The sequence below is a fragment of the Watersipora subatra genome, chromosome 2 (assembly GCF_963576615.1).
Source record: "Watersipora subatra chromosome 2, tzWatSuba1.1, whole genome shotgun sequence".
In the NCBI taxonomy this organism is placed as follows: Eukaryota; Metazoa; Bryozoa; class Gymnolaemata; order Cheilostomatida; family Watersiporidae; genus Watersipora; species Watersipora subatra.
In genome coordinates, this window is record NC_088709.1 from 3,156,219 (window position 1) to 3,179,899 (window position 23,681).

The 23,681-nt window shown below is 35.7% G+C and overlaps 2 protein-coding genes across 4 annotated transcripts in view; one reads left to right on the forward strand and one right to left on the reverse strand.

Moving 5' to 3' along the window:
* Positions 1-30: 30 nt before the first annotated feature.
* On the reverse strand, positions 31-10,036 carry LOC137388663 (uncharacterized). Its single transcript, XM_068075128.1, has 5 exons — positions 9,861-10,036; positions 9,594-9,693; positions 9,127-9,227; positions 3,663-3,858; positions 31-283 (listed from the first exon to the last, which is right to left on the reverse strand). Exons 1-5 carry the CDS (start codon positions 9,995-9,997, stop codon positions 227-229), a joined length of 591 nt encoding a protein of 196 aa, XP_067931229.1. The 5' UTR covers positions 9,998-10,036; the 3' UTR covers positions 31-226.
* A 12,334-nt stretch (positions 10,037-22,370) lies between these two features.
* LOC137386746 (LIM and SH3 domain protein 1-like) overlaps positions 22,371-23,681 on the forward strand; it is a 32,255-nt gene continuing 30,944 nt past the window's right edge. For 2 of the 3 annotated variants that reach the window (XM_068072872.1, XM_068072871.1), the window contains exon 1: positions 22,373-22,393. The gene's annotated coding sequence lies outside the window, so the exon portion shown is untranslated. Of the gene's footprint in view, positions 22,394-23,681 lie in introns of all 3 variants that reach the window. The other variant, XM_068072870.1, reaches the window with a different exon arrangement.

Genomic DNA, 23,681 nt, shown 5'->3' on the forward strand with positions numbered 1-23,681 from the left:
TTGATTGATATAGTTGATTTATATATGCAATAGTCATTTTATATTGATATCTAATTTATAGACCAAGGCAAGCATACATAACCATTAACTTATTACACTGGCAATTAGTCAGTCAACATTGCGCATCCGTTAATTTGTCTAACCTATTACACTATTTGCTCTAACATAATAATAATAATATGAGTGCATCATCAATTCATAGATAAAATCTCTCTTAAATCCAGAACTAGTCAGCAGGTCGGTTTTGTTGTATTGACAGCTTGTGGTTCGCCAACTCAATTGCCTGAAAATAAAATAGACAACCAGATGAAATAACAAGTATCAACTCTTTAAAGTTGGAACTGATTTTCAAAAAATTTTTAAAAGTTGACACGGCCCTATTTAATCTTTTATAACTTGAGAATTGGTACTTCTTTACACTGGAAATTACATTTTATTCAGCAGTTTCTTTTCTAATGATATATAAATAATTAGCTTTACTAAATCCTTCCATTCCATAAAAATAATAAAAGGGTTTAGAGAAATAATTTCTAAATCGCCCCTAAAATGCAAGAGATTATTGGCTATAAGAACAAACAGCTATGCTCACTATGATGTACATGTTAGCCATGTACATCGTAGTGAGCACTGAAACCTTGTCACTTGTCATCATAGTAGCTTTATCATTTGGCACTACAGAAAACATGTTTCCATTAAGTACTAAGACGAGTTATGAGTAAGATCGTAGGAGTTGTGTGATCAATGCTCTTTTGTATTACTTGAAGCGTAGAGTGGGAAGGTCTTTTAAGTTTGTACAATATAAAAACATTGACTTGGGCTATTTCTAAGCTAACTCGAACAAAATTGTTCCTAGACCTTATACTTACTGCGAAACTTCGAAATCAGAAGAGCTTGTAAAAAACGATAGCCGGATAAGGGTAACTTATCATTCAGAGAGGTTGATCACAAACATTGCTGAAACGCTTTTGATTGGTTGAAGCAAAATCAGAAACACTTGGAGATTTCACGTTACAAATTTCACATTGATTGTGTGACTCATTTCATAGCAATAAGAAAAATTAAACCAGATACATGGCACGACAATTTTTGCCTTCGTTTTTGATTACTAATTTTGGAAACAAATACAACCACTCATTTTGGCAATATAGTATTTAAAATAAGTTGTCTCTTGTAGAAATTGTACGCTGCCGATACACATGTGCGCTGCCGATACACAAGTACGCTGCCGATACACATGTACGCCGCCGATACACAAGTACGCCGCCGATACACAAGTACGCCGCCGATACACATGTACGCCGCCGATACATTTGTACGCTGCGATACACAAGTATGCTGCCGATACACATGTACGCCGCCGATACACAAGTACGCCGCCGATACACATGTATGCTGCCGATACACATGTACGCTGCCGATACACATATACGCTGCCGATACACAAGTACGCTGCCGATACACATGTACGCTGCCGATACAGAAGTACGCTGCCAATACACAAGTACGCTGCCGATACACATGTACGCTGTCGATACACATGTACGCTGCCGATACATGTGTACGCTGCCGATACACATGTACGGTGCCGATACACATGTACGCCGCCGATACACATGTATGCTGCCAATACATTTGTACGCTGCCGATACACAAGTATGCTGCCGATACACATGTACACTGCCGATACACATGTACGCTGCCGATACAAATGTATGCTGCCGATACACATGTACTCTGCCGATACACATGTACGCTGCCGATACACATGTACGCTGCCGATACACATATGCGCTGCTGATGCACATGCCAGTTGTATTGAAGCTATGAAAGCTGCAAACATGGGTTGAAACAGTAGTTACAAATGCCAGTGTATTCACCGCATTGGTCTTATAGAAGCTCAGAAATGCTCATCACCTTACCAAAGTTTAAGACATGCTTCCGTTACAAGAAAAAGTTGGAGGAGCTCAGACTAGATACCTTGGCTGCACCACTAATTAGGAAAACCTATTGAAATTTATGAGTTATTGTTGTCATTTTGATTGATAATCAAATATCAAATGTATTTGTATGTAATATGTAATATTTGTATATATTTGTATTATCAAATGTGTATGTCTTCACACATAAGAACAAACTGAGACACATCTATCTACCTGTGATGACCAAAATTTACATTAAAGGTTGACTTGCAACAAGTTATTGCATTTACATTACAGTTATTTGGTATCAAAAGGTTCACCATGTCTTACTCTACTGTGTTGAAGGTGAAAAATATGTGGAAATGTGATTGCAAGCACTTAAAAGTTCAAAAATGCAAAAATCAAATCAAAATTCAAAAATCACATTTCCACATATTTTGCACCTACTACACAGCAGAGTAAGACTCGGTGAACTTTTTGATACCAAATAATTTTAATGCGAATTTTGTTACAAGTCAACCTTTAAGAATAAATCAATGTCTTGCAACTTACCTAAAATTCTGACTGTTGTCAAAGCCTGAAAGACAGTGAAGTTTATCACTATTTGTTTTTTTAGCTTTTTTTCGAATCAATTGTTTCAATACTGTGGCAACAGCGCATGCAGAATCTCCTACTGCACTAATTGCACTTTTATCTGCGCGAGAAACAAGAAAGCAGCTCATGTATTTATTTTTCCCTATACTCTGAAGTACTCCACAAGTGGCAGCAGAGAGGCATCGCCGGCAGCATTTGATTGCATCGTACAAAAGGCAGGCCAAGGTGGCAGATCTGAATTTGGTGTCGACAGAGATCAGAATATGTAAAAGGATTATTGTAAGTTGAAGATATTCTAAAGCAGTGGTTCTTAACATTTTTAAGTGTATTTCTCACTTTGACAAACCACACTTCGACATTTCCCCTTCTCTAACAGCAAAAAATTGTGGTATTTTTGCCACTCTCAGATTGCAGGAGAAGGCTTCTCAAATAGCATTTTGCCATACAGTCAAAATGAATCAATTATTAATTGAACTGTGATAGAAATCATATTTTATGGATAGTTTATCATGATATACTTTTTATTTATGGAAAAATGAAGTTCAAGATAAACACAACAATAGAGTAATTTAACTATCCAATAAGCTGCTTGATACATCACGAGGCTTGGTTTCTGTATTAATACTGTTGTACCCACAATGAAAGCATGTGTCTGCACCATGTATGTGGTGAAAATACAGTACAACAGCTATATCCTTGAAATGCGCGTAATCAATATTCTCAATCTGAAGTTTGAGAATTTCCCACCTCAAATTTCCCACTGGTTAAGAACCCCTGTTCTAGAGTGACGCTTCTAGTAAACACATATATATATATGTGTACATAACTGTACTGCTCTTGCAAATAGGCAACTTAAAACTGCTACTAGAACCTTGCATTTCTTTCGAGTGAAAATGACAATGGTGTAATAGCTATGTGGAATCACTGGGAGATGATACATGTACGAAGGAATTACTAATATTGCCCCGGATTGGTCTGACAAATACGTTGCCATAAACACTCCCAAAAACTCAAGCCTCCCTTTTCTCCTAAATCGATAAACTACCCTCGGGAATACGAAAGTGACCGACATCCTTCATTACAGTTCCCTATTAACTTTCAAAGTTTTTAAAATCTGGTGGAAGTAAGAAGGCTAAAGGTCAGTCTGACCTTCAGTTTCTTTGTGATTTGGGCTATGTCGCCTTGAAGCGCGAGTATTTCTGACTCAGCACTGGCTATCAACGCCCTCTTCCTGCTATTCACGAGCAGCAGGTCAGCGAGCATCTCACTGAATGTTTTATGGTATTGGCCAATCGCGGCTTGAATATGAGCTTCAAGATCTATTGAAGGGTCACCACTAGGTCGCCTGAAAAGAGAACACAACTTCTTCAGATGTTTCTAGTCGATCTACTGTAAAATAACCTGAAGGGCTAATACTACAGTATACGTTATCACTCGGCCTGATGCACTAGTAGTCTAGTACGCACTGAAAACAACATCTGATGATAAAGGAATAAAACTAAGGCTACAGTGGACAGACTAAGGCTACAGTGGACAGACTAAGGCTACAATGGACAGACTAAGGCTACAGTGGACAGACTAAAGCTACAGTGGACAGACTAAGGCTACAGTGGACAGACTAAGGCTACAATGGACAGACTAAGGCTACAGTGGACAGACTAAGGCTACAGTGGACAGACTAAGGCTACAGGGGACAGACTAAGGCTACAGTGGACAGACTAAGGCTACAGTGGACAGACTAAGGCTACAATGGACAGACTAAGGCTACAGTGGACAGACTAAAGCTACAGTGGACAGACTAAGGCTACAGTGGACAGACTAAGGCTACAATGGACAGACTAAGGCTACAGTGGACAGACTAAGGCTACAGGGGACAGACTAAGGCTACAGGGGACAGACTAAGGCTACTGTGGACAGACCAAATACATGATTGTTCGAGGTGTGATAGCAGTCAAGTTTCTTTCTTAAAATTCGTACAGGACAGACAACATTGCTCTAAGTCAGGAGTGATTTTAACGTAAAACTATGTGTAATCAACTGTTTGGCACTACCGTTGACGAACACTAGCATAGGTCCCAGTAGACTGCTGTAAGGCACATTTCTCTGAATTACAATTGCCAATTTTAATAACATACTATGTACCGCTGCAATAGCGGTACATAACATACTATATGTTATGTACCGCTGCAATAGCGGTACATAACATACTATATGTTATGTACCGCTGCAATAGCGGTACATAACATATTATATGTTATGTACCGCTGCAATAGTGGTACATAACATACTATATGTTATGTACCACTGCAATAGCTGCCTATAACTCTTAGAGTCAGCTAATAGCAACAACCCGCAGTTGATGCTTCCCCATAGTTACTAATATTATAAAAGTTCCTAGTAAGTTTTATTCTGTATGTCTATCTTAATTCTCTAACTTGAAAGCAGCCACTGCTCCTAATAAATTAGGGGTCCAATCGTGGGGTGTGGTGCACCGCTTTTAGCCATCATATAACTGAGCAACTGAGACAAGCATATCTATTCCAATACTTGAAGATTTTGTGTTGGCTTCTAAAGACTACACAGGCAAATCAAATGCATCTTTTCCAAAGCCAACGCATTGCCTACGGCTCATTGACATGTTCTCGATACATCGTTTAGAAACGAACGTATTGATCTACATCGGTAAAGATCAAACTGACAGTCTGACACATCTGTGGTTGGCTGAAATAGTTGATTATCTCCATTAAAAATCGTAATTCGTTTTTGCTTGTTTTCAAAGCAAGCTAGTTTCATAGAAGATTCACTTTCGAGCAAGCAAACAACTATTTCTATATAGACAAAAATATTCTCACTTGTACCAGATATACGAAAGCCACTAATACAGTCTAATTGTTTATGAAATATTGTAGATAATCCTATTTGTTAATTAAACATTTCATTAAACCATTAAATATTCTGGTTTACACTCTATAGTTCTATTAGTCCTTAGGACTAATAGAACTATAGTTTAAGTATATTTCACTAGATCATTAATTTCAACCAAAGAAAACACAACAGACCTGATTGACCAAACCAATTCAAGTAGAGTTATCTTCTCTCTCATTCCTACACCCTTACTATCACTGGTTCAGGAATATGATAGAAGATGAGATGGCATATATGCAAGCAGGCTCTGGAGTATCGTGAATAGTGCCAATACAAAGTCAATAAATGATAAATTTTCTGCAATGTTGTATTTTGCTGTTTAAAAACTTTGACATATCAGTATCATTTTGATATACTTTATCTATTAATTTGATATATTATTTATATATACAGTCAAACATGGATAACTCGAACTTCAAGGGACCGAGCAAGTGTTCAAATTATCAGAACGTTCAAGTTATCAGAGCACTGTCACAAGTCCATATATTTACTTATTTATTAGTAGATACATGTACATATACAAACTATAATATAAATCAAAAGCACAAATGGCTTGTTTCAAATTAAATGCTTCTAATGTAAAGTTTAAAACGTTTTCATGAAAAAGTATAGAGATTTTTCTATCACTTGAGATTGGTTTGTTGTTTGAGGTGATGTTATTGCCAGGACGTTTTTCAGATTGACATTGGCAAAACTTGATCGTTGTTGAAATGCTCAAAAGAAAAGACATTTTCTTCTTTTGGGGTTTTACCCACGATCAATTTTGCCGTTTTTTCTTGAAGTTTATGCAGATTACCTTACTTTACCTGGGATTCGTTAAGAGCAACACTCCGAGGCAGTTCAATTAGAAGTTTTACGAGGTTTTACGGTACATTCTATATCACTCACGCTTTTTTAATAGATACTTATTGAATGTACACACGTATTCTGTGTTTAGGTCAAACGATGAATAGTTTTTTGTAGCTCCGACAACGTATACGTTTAATTACAACATTTTTTAAGACGTTTTAAACATTCAACATTCCGACGTTGATTCAACATGGAATCAACGTCGGAAAACTATTCATCACGGGCTAGCCGGGTCACGCACTCAAGGATTTTCGCCACACACATACAAAACAAAAATCGCATGTTGTTTTTGTTTTGTATGTGCGTGGCGAAAATCCTTGCGCGCGTGACCCGGCTAGCCCGTGCTATTCATCGTATCGCAGTATAAATCAAATTTCACCAAACTTTTAGAAAAGTCGTTGACAAAAATATTTTGCCGATGGTGGTAATAACGACGCTTATGAATTACGAAAAGATGAAGTTTACCTCTATGGCTTTGAATAAAGTGATTTTCTAAAGCGATAACAACCGTTTCGGTACCGTTGGGCAAAAAAACAGTTCGAATTAACAGTGTTGAGTTCGAGTTATCTATAGCAATTTATCATTACGTGGGAACGGACCAAAGGAAATGTTCGAATTAACCATGTGTTCGAGCTATCCGTGGACGAGTTATCCATGTTTGACTGTATATGTAGTTATTTGTATATTATTTTTATAAATGTATATAAAATATATGCATGAAATATTTTTTATTTGATACATATATTTTACATATACATATATAGCATTGCTGAAGCCGTAAGCCATCTTTTTGAAGTCCTTTCGGGTGTTTTGCTAAAGGATGTTTGTTCAATGATGGTGGACCTTATAAGGTTAGCAGGTCTCACTGAGCTATAACCTTTACACATAAAGCTTCATTTTTCCAAACTACGATAGATTACTTACCCTTTTATGAGTAACCATGAGCGAAGATTTTTCTTTTGAAATAACAAATTCTTAATTGACATAAAAGGCCGGTCATTTCCTGTTAACCATATTGGTACTAAGGTGCAGCCATGAAAAATGCAGGCAAACAAATAATCTCAATTTTTAAACGCACTTTTGAAAAACACATTTTTATACATGAATATATATCATTGCTATTTTAGGTACACTTTATATGTGTTCAATTATATACAACATACCACAAAACCTCTATTTGAACGACATGACGCCATAACGCTCTATTTTTCTACCTTTCCCCTATAGTGGCGGTCAAATGTTGTAGCGGTGGTGTTGTATTTTTCTAATAGCTTTTCAGATATTTGGCAAGACATTTTTAACTCTTTTACGGGCGAAGCGAATGTCGCCTATATTTTGCACTCTCCTTCGAGAGGAGCGACATTAACCCTTCTGGATACTATAAATCTGATAATTTACCTCCAACTTGTAGATCTCTAAATAAATGTACATTGGGAAGCTGAGAAATACCTCTACCAGTTGATATCTATTGCTTGCAATTAACCTACGATGCTCCTGCAATGAGCCTGCATTGGAAATTGTTGAAACTTTCAATTTTTTATTTCACTCTAAATTTGAAGGCATATTTTCATTTTCTAACTATGTTTAACAATGTTGCGAAAAGTTCGTTGCACTTATTGATGTCTTTGCTACAGTTTGCAGCCAGAACTGGCTTTTTATGTGTAAAATAGAAGAGGAGTTACGAGGGTCAATCCATTGTAAGTCGGGTTAAGATAACCGCAAGGATACTATCAAATAATTCTTTAAATAAGCAAATTTATAAGTTATATAATGATAATCTATCAAATGCTACAAATAATTATTCAAGAACCAGTGCTATAAACAAATCATATTTATAACAGCTGCAGAGAAAAAGTAAAATTGTGAAACAAAAATATCTGCATCATTTGCTCGGCCAGTTGCATTCTGATTCAATTCCTACCTATTAATTCAATACCTTTAACAGTGTTTGCTGACCTCAACTCATTTTCTGCACTGCTAAACTAATCGATACTAGTGTCCAAACATTTTTTAGCAGAGCAAAACTTTTACGTGTTGCTATTTGGAAAATTTCGCGAAAACAATGATGAACTTTTAGGCGCAGGCGCGCTAAGCACAATTTTATAGCCTGAAAATAGTAGTACAGATTCCATTGTAATTGTAAATTATTTTCACATACGTCGAAGTATCAAGACCACGTTAAACAAGGAACTGCTATTAACCGGATACAGTTATTAATCATTTCTATGGCGTTGGTTTTAAAGTTTAAAATAAAAAACCGTAAGCTTTGCAGTTGTAAAACGGGCTTCGATACGAATAGCAATCACGAAAGAATTTATTGTTAATGATGTAACCAAGTCTTTATTAATACGATTTTGTGGACACTTTTCTAATGATCCCTCGCTATTATGGATTCATACAGATCAAAGAATGTGAAAGTGGTGGTCAAATAAAGGTGGCGGTCAAATAAATGTGGCGGTCAATTAAATGGTGGCAACCTATTTTTTAAGCCTTCTCCTATAGTGGCAGTCAAATGAAGGCGGCGGTTAAATAGAGGTGGCGTCCAAATAAAATTGGCATTCAAATAAAGGTGGCGTTCAAATAAAGGTGGCATTCAAATACAGGTGGCGTTCAAATAAAGGTGGCGTTCAAAAAGAGGTTTTACAGTAATTACAACAAATAGCATTATTTACATTCTCTTTTTGGGCAATCTCTACAGATAAAAAGAGAGTTCAGATGTATCAAGTGCCAGAATGTTACGTTTGAAGTTAAAAATTAATTATGCTTAACATTAAACTAGTACACATATAAAAAACCTAATGAAAGCAATGCCAGTTAGTAACGATAAAGGCCTACCTACCACATGTCCTTGAATGTCAGAGGTCGTTCTTGGGTGAGAACATACAGTTCATTTAAAGAGCTGATGATTTGTGTGTCATCCAGCACCTCAGCTACCTTATCCTGCATACAAACACCGGTTTCGTTACTATATATGCATAACAGAGATCGACTGTACGCCTAATGCCTGCCAAGGAAACCGAAAAACTAAAATTTTTGATTTAAAGCTAAAAAGTCAATAGTAATATAAAAATAACATGCTAGTAATACATCATGTACATGGTAGACAGGTCTGGAGAGCTAATAGCTACATTCTTCATCAAATGATAAATCTATCCAGTCAACCAGCTCCCAGACTTGTACTAATTACAGAAGATTAGAGCTAATCTAGTGTAAACACCAACCGCTAGGCTATATTGGCACTGCAATGACTGTAAGATGACTGTAAGATGACTGTAAGATGACTGTAGAGACTACACATCTCCTTACTGTCATAAATTTGTGCAGAGATGATATCATCTTCTCATGTAGATCTTTCAACAACTCTTCATTTTCCACGTCTGCAAACGCCTTTTGAAAATTCTTCAGTCTACATGGATTTACAATAAAATAGCTAAAACGACAAACTCCTTCGATGCTTTTCTTTTTTTAGAGATATCAATTCAACTGTGCATTACTTTGGTCTCTACAGCATTAAGTGCGAGCATAACTTACACATGAATGTTATAATATGAGACAAAAGAGAAGATAACTTACGAAAGGTACTGAAAACAACGAGAGATGACAAACTCAATCGCCTCTTTAAACTCGGCTGCTAGAGGATACTCATTTTCATATGATGATGTTGAGTTAGTAAGGTACGGTCGGGCGACACTGATATCGTCACTAGCCATGATCTCTTTAGCGGTTTGGGCTAGGTTTGAAGCTTGTGAGTATCTAAAGGTAGAATCAAATCATTGATTTGGGGAATGACTCATTGCTGTCGTATTGAATCAACACAGAAACCATGAAATCTACAATTGACCAACAGATTTACAACGACTGCTTTCACTGCAATATAAAAAATAATTATTTTAAGAAAAATAAAACACTGGTGACAAAAACACTCACAGAACTTATTCAAATAGTCCAATGAAAGAAATTAACAGAAATGACAAAATATTCTGATCAGAAAAATTGTCTATTAATCATCAGCTGCGTGTTGCTCGTTGGAATTCAAAAACCATAATGCCAAGCTTGGATCAGGGTTGGCATAGTATTTCCCATGGCGGTTATTACTGCCGGTTTATACCGCCCTGGGAAAAACTCATTTTTGTACAAGAGTGGTAAAAATTGGGAAAAACTAAAAAACCTCTTTTTTGACAAGTTGACTAATGCTTAAGCAGAGAATAACAATACACTTATACCATTAGTTGTCATAGAGCTTCTTTATGGCTCTTTAACAGTAAACAGGCTAAAAAAGCGCATAACCTTTATAATTGGTTTATTTCCTAAATATAGAATGAAAAGACCAGATCACAAGATAATATTCGTTTATTGACATATATTAAATATTAATATTGAATAAAAAGCAAAATTGATACGCGTGAAACATGACAGTAAGCACAATACAACAATTAAAAAATAATTGAAAAACGAAAACACATGAAAATAATGCCAAGTAGTCAAGACCAGTGAACTGAACAAACAGATTAGAGTATTGAGAAATGATTGTCTAAGAAAAGTTAATTTTCGTATTCGGCCGAATCGTACCCTAAAGAAATTGTTTTTAGGTTTTGGTATCAAGCTACCAGTTTGGGCGCTTTCTCCACTCCAAGCCTGTTGCGCAGCTTGGTCTGCACTAAGGAAAAAGTGCTAAACAATACACGTCAAAACAGTTTTATTATTGGACTGCAAAAGGCTCATCGTTATTTAATGCTGGCCTGTATTTTGGGTGTTGATTTTTGATAATTTTTCCCACTTTTAAACACTATTTTACTTCCATTGCTATTGATTGATATAAATATGGAGCCACACAACTAATTTTTTAGTCCAATTTTTCATTTTTTAGCAAAATATTTGGTTAAAAATTTTGGCGTTATATTTCCCGGTTTTTACCAGTTTTTCCCGCTGCCCTGGGAAAAACAGTTTTTCCCGAGAAAAATGCCAACCCTGGCTTGGATGGAGGATAATTACTGAAAGTAAAAACATCGAGACACAAGGTTGGCCACCAAAGACAGCCCGATCCCCATGCCAAACCATAGCACAGTTGGCCGAACGCACCACACGTCGAAACAACTCTCATGACCCCTTCGAGCCGAACACAACGATGTTTTAATTAAGAAGGACTATAAAACTGGTGAGCGAGTAATAGACTGAAAAGGCTACTCGAGTTCTCTTACAATCTCTAATAAAGATTATAAAGTATCTGTTTCGTATCAAGAAAAGATCTGGTTAAAAAGACCACACAGAACTCAAATACAACTAAGCTCCTCGAAAGAAGAAAGCTTTACCATAGTATTTCTCTGATGTAAGGAGACAATTTGTTATGCTAAGATATTAAAAGGCTAATGCTGACTTCAGCATGAATGTCTTGTGGAAATGCAATCTGACCGATATTCTGCAAAAACAGAAGCTATAAGTAATATATTTGCTTAATATGTTTGATGCCAAATTTAGGTTAAGATTTGCCTTAAGATTTGCATGTGAATTATGTACTTTCAAGCCACCTGAACAATACAGTAGACGCAACTATAACATATACCTATATATAACATAAATTCCAGATAACGTAAAAAATTTATATAAAGTTATTGCTTTGTACTACGTAAACAATTCCATATAACGTGAAGTGTCAAGTCGGGCGAGTTTTCAAATTCGATTTGAATGTTAGTTTATCTCGCTGCACTTGCGAAAGAAAAAAATTTGTGCGTATAGCGTTGCATTTATTATATATAACTTTCGTGACATTCTAGTTGGGCGTTATATATCGTTAAATGTGTCGACAAAAGGCAAATAGGATAGCTGCGCAATTGTTCAGAAATACAAAGGCGATCGATTGGTACAGGTGTTACAGCGTCGGTTTACCAATCTGAATGTCAAGAGTTGTAGTATCGTCGAGAGTTATTTTTTATTCTAACCTTGAACCCTGGATACAAATAAACGGCAAACAAGTCGAATTGCCTTTTGTAGTAAAAATATTTTGTTGCTTTGTTTTTTTGTAGACATAAAATATTTGTTATTAGTTTTACTTTGCAGAATAAACTGTTTAAGAAGAATGAGCATATCGTTACAAATGAACATCAAAAATGTGCAGTCCCTATCAACTTCTTGTAAAATTACCCGATCTATAGTCTATAAAACCAGTGATATTGACGATAATAAGAAGAAAAGTTGCCAATACAAACCAATAACACTGCGGTTACAGTACAGCTCACAAATTAAAAGTAAAGTCAAGTTTTTTTTCTGCATGGCCATAGAGGTGAGTTTGCAAAGATGTTGAAGCGGATTAGGTGATTTACATGTATTTTACTACTTTTATAACGTAAATTCCATATAACATAAACATCATTTTCTCTCTTGAGAGCAGCAAGAGAGAAAACGATACTTATAAGTCTAACTATGGGACTCTCATTATTCAATTCAAATTTGAGAACTTGCATCAACTTTCCGGTTGACGTTATATGGAATTTCTTGTAACTTGTAATTTCATTTATACTGGAACAATTAGTGTCACAACTAAGTTTATGGTTGCTGCAGTTTTAAATGTGTTTTGGCTTTATAACACTGAATCACCAAATTGGTTCGTGACTTCAATAGAAAGTAGTCTTAACAGCTGTTACGATATTTGTGATTGCTGTGAAAATACAACATAAAGCCAATCAAACAGAATTGATGACAGCCAGTGAAGATTCAACGCAACCGTAAAAGAACCCAGTTTGCTATACCCCTCCTTGTATGAGAGTGCTGTTTATGTTTAACACTTAATCCATCTAGGCTCATTTCACAAGAGAAGGTATCTCACAAGTGACATAGATTACATAATAACTTTCTGTAAGGCTGATGAGATTGCAGTTGGTTATACAGATGCTAGTTGGCAAGGGAATGAGGAAAATTGTCACTACAGCTGTCAACTGTTTTTCACCTTTTTTTGGCCACCATCCTCTCACTCATCGCAGGTTCTACTTAGCCGAGTCGGTCAAAGTCAAATATAAACAAGCTAATACCATTCATAGTTTTTATTTGTTTCTTCTTCATTCTTTTTGTTCATGGGTACTTTCTCTATTTATTATGCAGCAAGTTACTGTGATTCTAACAGGCATTTGTTACACGTTTTAATCTACATATATAAATTTCTCAAAGTTTGTCGTATGTTTGTAGGATTGATTGTCCGGCTATAGCAATTATTAAAATAGTTTTAGCTGGACAACAATGCAGACGTAAAGTCATGGCTTACCGCCATTAGAAGCCTAGCTTATTAAGCAGCTTACTAGAATTTTTCATTGGCAATGTGCCTGGCTAACAGCTTGAAAGTTACAGTTGTTTAACAAAGTTTTAAAACCTTTACAGTTGTTTTTATTTTTCTCTTAATTTATTTCAACTACACAAAACACTTCTCTCATGATATGTAATTTGAAAGTTAGAATGGGAAATGTTGTTATATATGTTAAATACAAATCAATTTTTTGTTCAAAGACTTTTTTATTACCCGAGCAACGCCGGGTGGCACAGCTAGTCATTATATAAATATTATGTCTGAGTTCTGTGAGGGCTTGAAAAGGATTAACGCATTTAACGTAAAACCTCTATTTGAACACCACCTCTATTTGAACACCACCTCTATTTGAACACCACCTCTATATTTGACCGCCACTATGAGAGAAAGGTTGAAAAAGAAAGCGCCACTCTCTACTTGAATGCCACTTCCCCCATTTGACTGCCACTTTGAGAATCTCTGATCTTTAAGAACCAATAATATCAAGTGATCAGTAGCAAAGTGTCCACAAACTCATATTAATAATGAATCATTTACATCAATAACAATCTATTCCTTCGTTGTCAAACTCCAAAGCCTTTCGCTTTTTTTCGTTAAATCTTTGTAAGCAACATCATAGAAATAATTAATAACTGTCTCAGGCTAATAGCAGTTCCTTGTTTAGCAGCTCCTTAATATTTCGAAATACATGTATAAAAAACGGTTTACATTTACGATGATAGACAAACGACTAGTTTTAGGCTAAAGGTTGCGTTTAGTGAGAAAAACTTTTACATTCGTACAAAGTATTGCTCGGCTAAAAATTGTTTGGACGGCAGTATCGAGTAGTTCAGCAGTGCAAAAGAGGAGTTGAGGTCAGAAGACATTGTGGATGGCATTGGACAACCAGAAAATGTTTGTTCCATCGGAAGCATAAATTAGAATGCAGTTATCTGAGCAAACGATGAAAACATTAATTTTTGTTTGAGCATGTAATATAAGTATAGTTCATGTATGTCACTGGTTCACGAATATATACTTGTAGCATTTGGTAGATTATCATTATAAAAGTTACAGATTTTCAGATTTGAAGCATATTATTTGATAGCGTCATTGTGGTAATCTGATCTTACAATTGATCGACGCTTGTAACTTCCCTTCTATTGCAAATAAAAAGCTAGTTTTGGCTGCAAACTGCAGCAAACATCAATGAGTACAATGAGCTTTTATGCAACATTGGTAAATCTATATATATAAATCTTATTTGGTGTGTGTTAGTGTTGGGCCGGTAAGGAGTTATCCGCTCTTACTGACACAGAGGGATTATCGGTATCCGGAAAACCAATCATTTTCGGTGATAGTTATCCGCGGCCGGTTTGATATGATCGGTATTTATCCGTAAAAGCCTATCGGTAAATGGTTATCCGGATATATTTTTGTATTTGACAGGCTACAGCATTACCAGTGACGCAATGCGCGGGAGAATCTCCGGCACAATGAGCTGCTTATGAAACCTGTCACTGTTTATTAGGCGATTTTTAATACCTGTGAAACACTGGGCATTCCGCTAGTATAGATATAAAATATAAATGCCTTTAAATTTAAAATTAAACAAAAATTAAAAGCACCAACAAACTGCAAAACAGGACACAGACTATAATATCATTGCAGGTCAATTGCAAGGAATCTCAATCTTGATATCAACCAGTAGAGATATTTCTCTGTTTCTCCATGCATATTTATTAAGATATCTTTGACAAGTCGGAGGTAAGTTAGCAGGTTTATTGCAGCCAAAAGGTTAATGACGCTCCACCAGAAAGACACTGCAAAATATAGCCGACATTCGCTTCACCCATAAAAGGACAAAATTTATCTCTCCAAAATTCTGACGTCCCATTTGAACAATATAACGCCAGCCTCTATTTGAACCCCCACCTCCTATTGACTGCCACTATAGAGGAAGAGTTAAAAAATAGAGCACCAATGCGTTCAATTAGCGATTTTACGGTAGTCATACTTTAACTTACGAGTTTAATGCATTCTGGGACTGAGTTCATATGTCAATTTACTCAGATGCTGGCACAATTTATTCATATATACAGTGCACCCTCAGGATACGATTACCCTGATATACGATTTTTTCACCTTCCGAAGTTGAACACGGTGAGATTTTCACCTCATCATAAAAATTTTATTTCACCGTATGAATTCAAGAAAATTTTCGCTCGAGTTCAAATTTAGCAGTCAGTGTGCATATAATGTACGTCGAAATAACAAACACGCCGAAATGTGGTTCACCGAAAACATTTTCACAACACTTAGAAGAGACACGATGACCGACTTCTCTCAGGTCAGCATTCCACATGAGAAATTTTGTGAAAAGTAGAGCGAGAGCAAATTATCATTTTTAGCATTATACTCATATTTACTATAAACTTTTATTCAGCATACGTGTATAACTAGAAGTATCTATATTTAGATCACTAGCTATGGAATCTGAGACCGATACCTACGTTAAATGACGAAGAAAAAATGATTTTCGTGACAACAAAGTTGGAGGTCATAAATAAATAGGAAGAAAACACCTGTATCTATATATATATATTTCTCAAGGTATGTCCCTATGTATGCATTCTGGCTATAGCTATTAAAATCTTGGAATAAAGTATCCATACCGAAGATTTAATATCAAACCCTACCGTTCACCAGTCTGACGCCCTACCCAATAGGCCACAGAAAATGAGTTGATAGCTTGCTGATATAAGCCGATATATGGGAGCACATACGCAACGGCTTTGCATACCACACAGGGTGATTGCATAAGTAGATAATTATCATTAGCTAGCTTACGAAAAATTTTCATTGGCAATCTGCCAGGCTAATAGCAAGTGGCAGGCAACTCTCATTGTTTATAAGCTGATTTTCAATATTCGGGTAAGAACGGGTAACACTGCTAATTGTTAATATTGCCAGGGAACATGGTCGCACCCAATTGACAAGTGCAATCATTATTGAAAACAAGAAATCCATTTAAATTAGCACAAGGAGCTTACGACTGACGACTTGAAGGAATTGGAAGCCATGCACGGAATCAGCATTTAAGAGGAGCAACTACTTAGTGGTGGCAAGGAAGTAGAAGTGACGTAAAAACCTACATCGGCAGAAAAATTTCAAGTGTTTAATTTACTAATGTGGACTAGTATATAAAAACAATACTGTACATTGAATGTATAATGTATATCATTATTTACTTTTTTGTGTGGCGCGTTTTTCATGTTTTATTCATTTCATTTTATGATTTATTTCATTTTGATTTATTTTCTTGTTTAATCATGTTTTTGCAGGCAGGCCTGTTTTCTACTACGTAAATACGAATCATCGTACATGTATGTAACTCATATATAACTACTCAAGATAGTTGACGCATCCGCAATACTTTCTAGAACTTGCTAAAGCCCTGCCCTTTAGGGTATAAATACGTACAAACATCTGTATGTATGGTTACATTGATTCTTGTGCACATTTCAAATTTGGCAAACTACTGTACAACCTTCTCTGGATTATTTTACAAGCGTTAGCTAACTAGCAAGTTTCTGCATTGCACCAGCATTTACAGTGCACCAGCAAACATCCTCAATAAGTGATCAAGTAGGCTATGCTCTACATTGCACCAAGTTAGCTTGTTTTTTAAAGCACTCTGCATGATCAGGAAAACTGTGTCTTCCTGGCCATTTCTGCTTTCCAGGACCCAAAAGTGATAAACCTTTTTTAAAACCAGTCGAAAAATTGGACAAGACTAGACAACTTCTTTTAGCCTCCTAAAAAAATTCCATTTCATTATGTATTAAATTTATTTTCAAGTGTACAATAACATAATTAGCATTGATACGTCTTTGCCTTCTCTCTGCTCTACTCGCTACATAAACCAGCTCAAGTCACGTTACTCCAGAGGTATGTATGTCCTGTATAGTGTATAGTGAATAAAATTTCATTTTTCCTTTCGATGGCCAAGTGTGCGGGAGGCCGCTTTCCATAACCGCACCGCTCGGCCTTTCTTGTTGAATTAGGGTGGAAAAGGCTTTAACCAGATACGCTAAATCTTAGAGTGAAAGTGAAGGCAGAAACTCATAAAGAATAAATTTTTCGTGATAAAAAGTTGAAACTCTGTGAAATAGTTGAAAAATCCATACTAAAACTTAAGTTTAGGTGTGAGTTTAGTAAGCTAAACTTATTTGAAGTGAATTCAAACTTTATGTTATAAGAACGTCTTAAAGGTAAGAACTCCTTACCGTACGTACTGCATTTGGTACACACATTACAATGTTGCATTTTATTGCAGATGATAACCTTAGAATACACTAAATACAATACAGTTATTGTAGGTAACTAGAGTTAAGATACTATTTTGTTTCTAATTTTCAATATGTACAAATTTTTATTAAATTTTGACGATTTTCACAAGAGGATGTTTGCATTGTATAATTACAATAGTCCCTACACCTTATATAAGAATTTTTCACCATACGATGCCAACCCTAGAACGGATCAACATCGTATCCTGAGGGTGCACTGTAGAACAATTAAATACATATTGATTGGTTTCCATACTCTAAAAAAGCGTAAGCAAAAACACTTAAAACAAGATGTTGTCTCAGAAAAAACATGTTAGTTATTGTCCTAACTTACCACATGCTTTCAAAGAGCAACAAATACAAAATAATGCAAGGAAATGTGATTATTAAACTTATTAACTGTCTATTTTTTATAGTCTTGATAGATAGCACCGGCCTTTTCACATAGTATCGTTTCAGTCACGCTGTCACCGGCCAAGTTTTTGTCTTCTATCCAAAGCCTGAGCAGTCTCCTTTTGCAAACTTATTGCCCTTAATATAATCCTTCTGTTTGATAATTGTGCATATTATGGATGTATTTCTGTCATATTGCTGAGCTAGATCAATCACGCATACACATTTCGCATATTTTTTCATAATTTCATGTTTAATATCAATTGTTATCGTTCGCTTTTTCCTTGCATTTTCCTTCATTGTACCGGTTGGCTTTCGGTCCACGCAGAATTCACATAATTCTTCACTGAAAAACGCGCACAAAAAACACATATATATAGTATAACCTGTGGGGTTGAAAAATACTGAGTGATGCTGTTCTCATAAGACACCTTCGACATGCTTGGCCACTGACGCGCGTGCTTGTATCTCAAACATGGCTCGTATGTTAGTGCTAAAAATTGCTTAAAAGCTGGCTCGTATCTCAAGTTCCTCGTATGTTGGGGCACTCGTAAGTGAAAGTATGACTATATATGGTAAAAATTCATTCCTACGTATGAGATTTCCTACTTACAAAACAGGTTCTCGAAAAAATTATTTTCCAAGTGGAGGTTTTACTGTATTACACAGCAAATAAAATGAATTCCTTAGAACCTTTACTAAGGCCTATAAAATACTCAGTTGTAGTTTTATCTGTAGTTTTACGTCTTTATCCAACTATCGAATACAAAAATTTAATTTGTCTATCAAATCAATGCACAAATAGGTGTTAAAATCAAACATGTTGGGGACTACTTTAAAATAAAATCAAAACCTATAACAATTCCAGATATAGTCATTACTACAAATATGTAGGATTGTACATGCTGTAGATACAAATAAAAAAATATTAGTTTTGTCATAATATAAGCCCTCATTTTGTTAATGAAGTGCGAAACAAATTATGCGCTTCATGTACAATATCTGCTTTGCTTTGTAACAATTAGTCATGTAGTGAGCAGACTGACAACCATTGTAAACTACCACACGCTATACTTAATATGTAGTACACATTGTATCAGATATAGTAGTTCGTTTAGCTATTATTAGTTCGGGTAACTCAACGGGTTGAGCACACAATCTTTACAACACCAACTATCTAGAATAGCACATGAGGCATACTAACTAGCTGCCCAACAATCCACATATCTTTTTACAAGTCAGTATTGATACTACCATACATTTCTATCTTTTCAGGCGGTTAGTGACAGCAAAAACATAAGTTAATTCTAGTTTCGGAGGGGGAGGAACCTTTTAGAACATTTGTATAACTTGTAAGAGTCGGTTTACTAGTCAGACCTTTCTTACTGATCGTCCTTTATTAAAACAAAAGAAAAATGAACCATCCTATGATTAACAACCTTCCTTTATTGGCTTTAATGGCTCTTTCATATGCATCATGTTATTGGGTTATAGGCTGTATTAAATACTCTCTCCACAAAAGAACCTGACAAGAACAAGCTGTTCGCATACGCCAATCTATACAGACCTACTTTTGAGTATGGAAACACTCTATGGGACCCTGCAGACAAAACTGCTGAATGCTAGAATCAGTGCAAAACAAACATGTTCGCTTCATCAAAAACATTAAAAGCGATCATAGTCTGAGAGAAGTGCAAGCTAAACTAAAATTGTCAACACCAAATGATAGATGTAAATAACACCGAATAGCCTTACTGATGAGAATACTCTCTTATGAAGATAGATGTAACACCTTTCCCTCAGATTATGATGATCTGCTTAAAGACAGCAACAGCACAACTAAGACCACCCATTCAGCTACAAGGGGTAAGCCAACTTCCATATATGCACCCCAACCATGTACATATATTATTACAGCTTACTTCTACGCAGTATTAAAGATATGAAGATTGGGTCAACAAACAATTAATAATAACCTCAGCGGCATGCTGTATTGCTGCCTCAAATCATATGCCATTGAGGCACTTCCCTTTACACCATCAGTGTTATTAAAGTGTTCTATGCTCCACGCGGTACGAGCTGCAAGCGTAAATAAAAAGCAAGTATATCTCATTTTCTTAGAAAAACTATGTTCTCATAATTTAAAAGCATTAATCATTCTCTGCTCATCCTTTTTCATTCAACCTTCTTTTGATGGAGAAGGGGAGGATCTCTTTGAAGGTCTGTAATTTCCTTTTTTTTTACTAAAATGTCTTCTGTACCCATGGATAGGGAAAAACATTTTCTGCTATAATATAGCACTATAAACTTCTACTACAAACATTTCTGCTATATATACTATTTTCTACAATGAAACAGTACAAAATTAGTTAAGTCTAGTAGGAACATGAAAGGCATAAAAAAGCAGTATGCAGAATTTCCAAAGATGGTAATCTAATTTAAGTTTCCTAGTATGCAGAACTTCCAAAGATGGTAGTAATCTAATTTAATTTCCCTAGTGGCGCGTGGCAAGAAACTGGAAAGGTAATGCTCGGTGTTACATGTAAAGGCTTTTATACCAATTTTTTTTTATATATTGGTAACGGTTTCAATAGCTTGGTCATATCAATGATATACAGCCCCCAAGGATAGCTGACGGCTCTCATATGGGTGGGTTTAATGATGGAGCTCTGTTGGGATGAAATCGAACAAACAAATATGCTGAATAAAGCCCCTTGTAAATTTACAAATATTATGAACTATAGTGGTTATTTCACTTATCTGTTGAATTCACTGCGTTGTCAAATAAATATAGTATCCCAATATTGTCACCATTATGATCAGTCAGTTGCCATTCGCAAGCATTCGTGATATTAATAGTCACAATCGTAAAATAGCTCAAATTCGGTTTTGTATTTAGATTTTGAGTATGAAAACTACACTGCACAGCTTTGCCTGCTGTCCCATCTTATTGGCAAGGTAAAACAATGTGAGAACGATGAAAAACTGTCATTTTATATTAGGGGTGGCAAAATATTAATCAAAAACTAGTAAAAAAAGCCGTTGTTCGGGTAAATTATATTATACTTTAAGCATATACTACAACTTTTACAAATTTTAAAATGGGGGGCTGTATATCATTGGTCATATGAACAGGCCTGCCAACCCAAGGGTGGGGCAATGCTTGAGATTTGGTTTTAGGGCAATTGATGTATCAATGATAGTATATATAAAATTGTGAAAATTGGGGCAAAAATCTCACGCATTTTCATTTTTTTTCTGGGGGTGATTGCGTGAGTCTCACGCCCAATGGGTGAGAGTTGGCAGGTATGCATATGAATCATTTAGACTTGGGAACTTACCAATATTTTCAAGAATTTCGAAAAGCATGTTTTTACGGACACTAGTTCTCCTGTCTTTTTGCAAATCTAGATTTCGCCCTTCTTTTGCTACCGTTACTGAGAAATCGCTCTCCTTTGCATTTCCAATAAACCTGATAGCCTATGACAGAATTCTTTTAAGCATACAGATGTGCTTTACCCTGTATCGATCCAAGCTTCCCATGCTTATTCCAGTAACGGTCTACAAAAGGCGAGGTATGCTACATAATTTTCTTTGGGGGTGCTTAAAATACATGTAGTACGTTTTATCAAAACGTACTACTTCAAGCTCCCAATATTTTCACCAAAACATTATATTCAAGTCCTGGTAAAATATTATCTCGTTTAAAATATTATAAAGACATGGTAGAAGCAGTGTGCAAGTTTCACCAAAGTATGTTTAAGATTGTGGCAGAGTCAGTGATTGCTTAAAGCTTCCCGCCGTATTATAAATATTCCAGATTCTCACCAATAAACTTGATGAATTTGAGTGGGCGAATAAACGTAGACTGTGTATTCAATATCGACTGGGTAAAAATTAGACTTCTACCTGTTTTATATATGCAGCAAATGTAAATGCGTCACAAAGGCTTTGCAAATGATTAACCTTTCTTTAGGCTTTACAACGTCGTAAAGTATATGATATAGTTCGAACTCTTACTTCGTCCTTGTATTTCCGGCCTCAAATAAAAGACAAAATTTCCGAGATTGCTTTGCGCTTCTCTGAGCTTGGTAACTAAATTTGTAATATCGCTATCCGCTGCGTGTTCTGCCAACAGTCTTTTGGATTTTACATCAACAAATGTTTACATAATAGTTTTCATAGCATGATTTCATTTGCGTTTTATGGTAACGCAGTCACTTTTAGATGTATTGTAGTTCGTAAGCGATATTAACGTAGCTTGTAAAAATTGTATGATTTTGATTCAGTTTTTGTATGCAAGGATGTTCGCTATGGTTTGCGAAATACTATTTATATTTCGTATTTTGAATAGTGCATTATTTATTTCTTATTAAAGTAAAACGCATGCTATTACTTTACGACTGGGGTACGATTTGCTACAGACATGATAATATATTCTCTAATTTACTCTATCAGTAGTTAATTCCGAAATTTAAAATAAATAAATAATTTATTAAAAATAAAAGTTTCAAAGATTTTTTTTATTCGTAGCAAGGTTCAACACGTACTACATAGACCTACTTAGCACTGATATTAAGGACAGTCTAACTATGTCATTTGTAAAATTGTCAAGTAATGTATTGACGAAAAAAAAGCAAGCAGCTGTTTAACGGACAATCTGTTTAAAGAGTATTTTACATAGTTTACCAGTCTGTAAAGTATGTATAATTTGTGATATGACAAAAATATGATCATTTATATAATCTACATACATTTAATACTTTCAAATATTATGCCATGCACAAATTATCTTTTCATGCCAAAAACCTTGTTAGCACTTGCCAAGTTCTGTAGTGGTAGTAGTCACATGTCAGAAGTACTGACAAGAGACTAATAATCTTCATTCATGTAATGAGATTAATGTTTGTCAATGAGAGTTTTTATTATGCTCATGTTATTATTTGATTCTGAAAACCTCTCTAAAAACTCTGTTGCCTCTTATGAATTAACATAGGCTGATCACATCTAAATAGAGTATGTCAAAATGGTATGAAGAGGAGACCAGAGATCTGCGGGACTGGCCTTTGAAATTTTGCACACAAACTCATCTTGCGAGGTTTTTGCCAGCTTTGGAAAGCTAAAATTATTTTCGCTCAACCTTTCGCATTACCTCACTTGGTATGTTGTACATAAAATGTTAGTTTGAGCCCGCTAGGCTCAAGGCCTGTGTACGTACTAGGCTAAAGGCCTGATTAGGAATATTGATAAAATGCATAGCTACCACGTAATTTAGATACCTACTTCGACTGCACATACCATCACTACTCACTGATACGTCGCGTTGACAAATTGATTGACCAATGAAAATGGGCCTGAGTCGTGTGGATCGTGACTTCT

Excerpts from the sequence above, each read along its gene's own strand:
- LOC137388663 (XM_068075128.1), bottom strand. The coding sequence starts at position 9,997 with ATGGCTAGTGACGATATCAGTGTCGCCCGACCGTACCTTACTAACTCA. Across the intron at positions 9,694-9,860 it reads CGTTGTTTTCAGTACCTTTC|ACTGAAGAATTTTCAAAAGG; the intron begins GTAAGTTATCTT and ends AAATCCATGTAG. Across the intron at positions 3,859-9,126 it reads CTGACATTCAAGGACATGTG|GCGACCTAGTGGTGACCCTT; the intron begins GTAGGTAGGCCT and ends TTCTCTTTTCAG.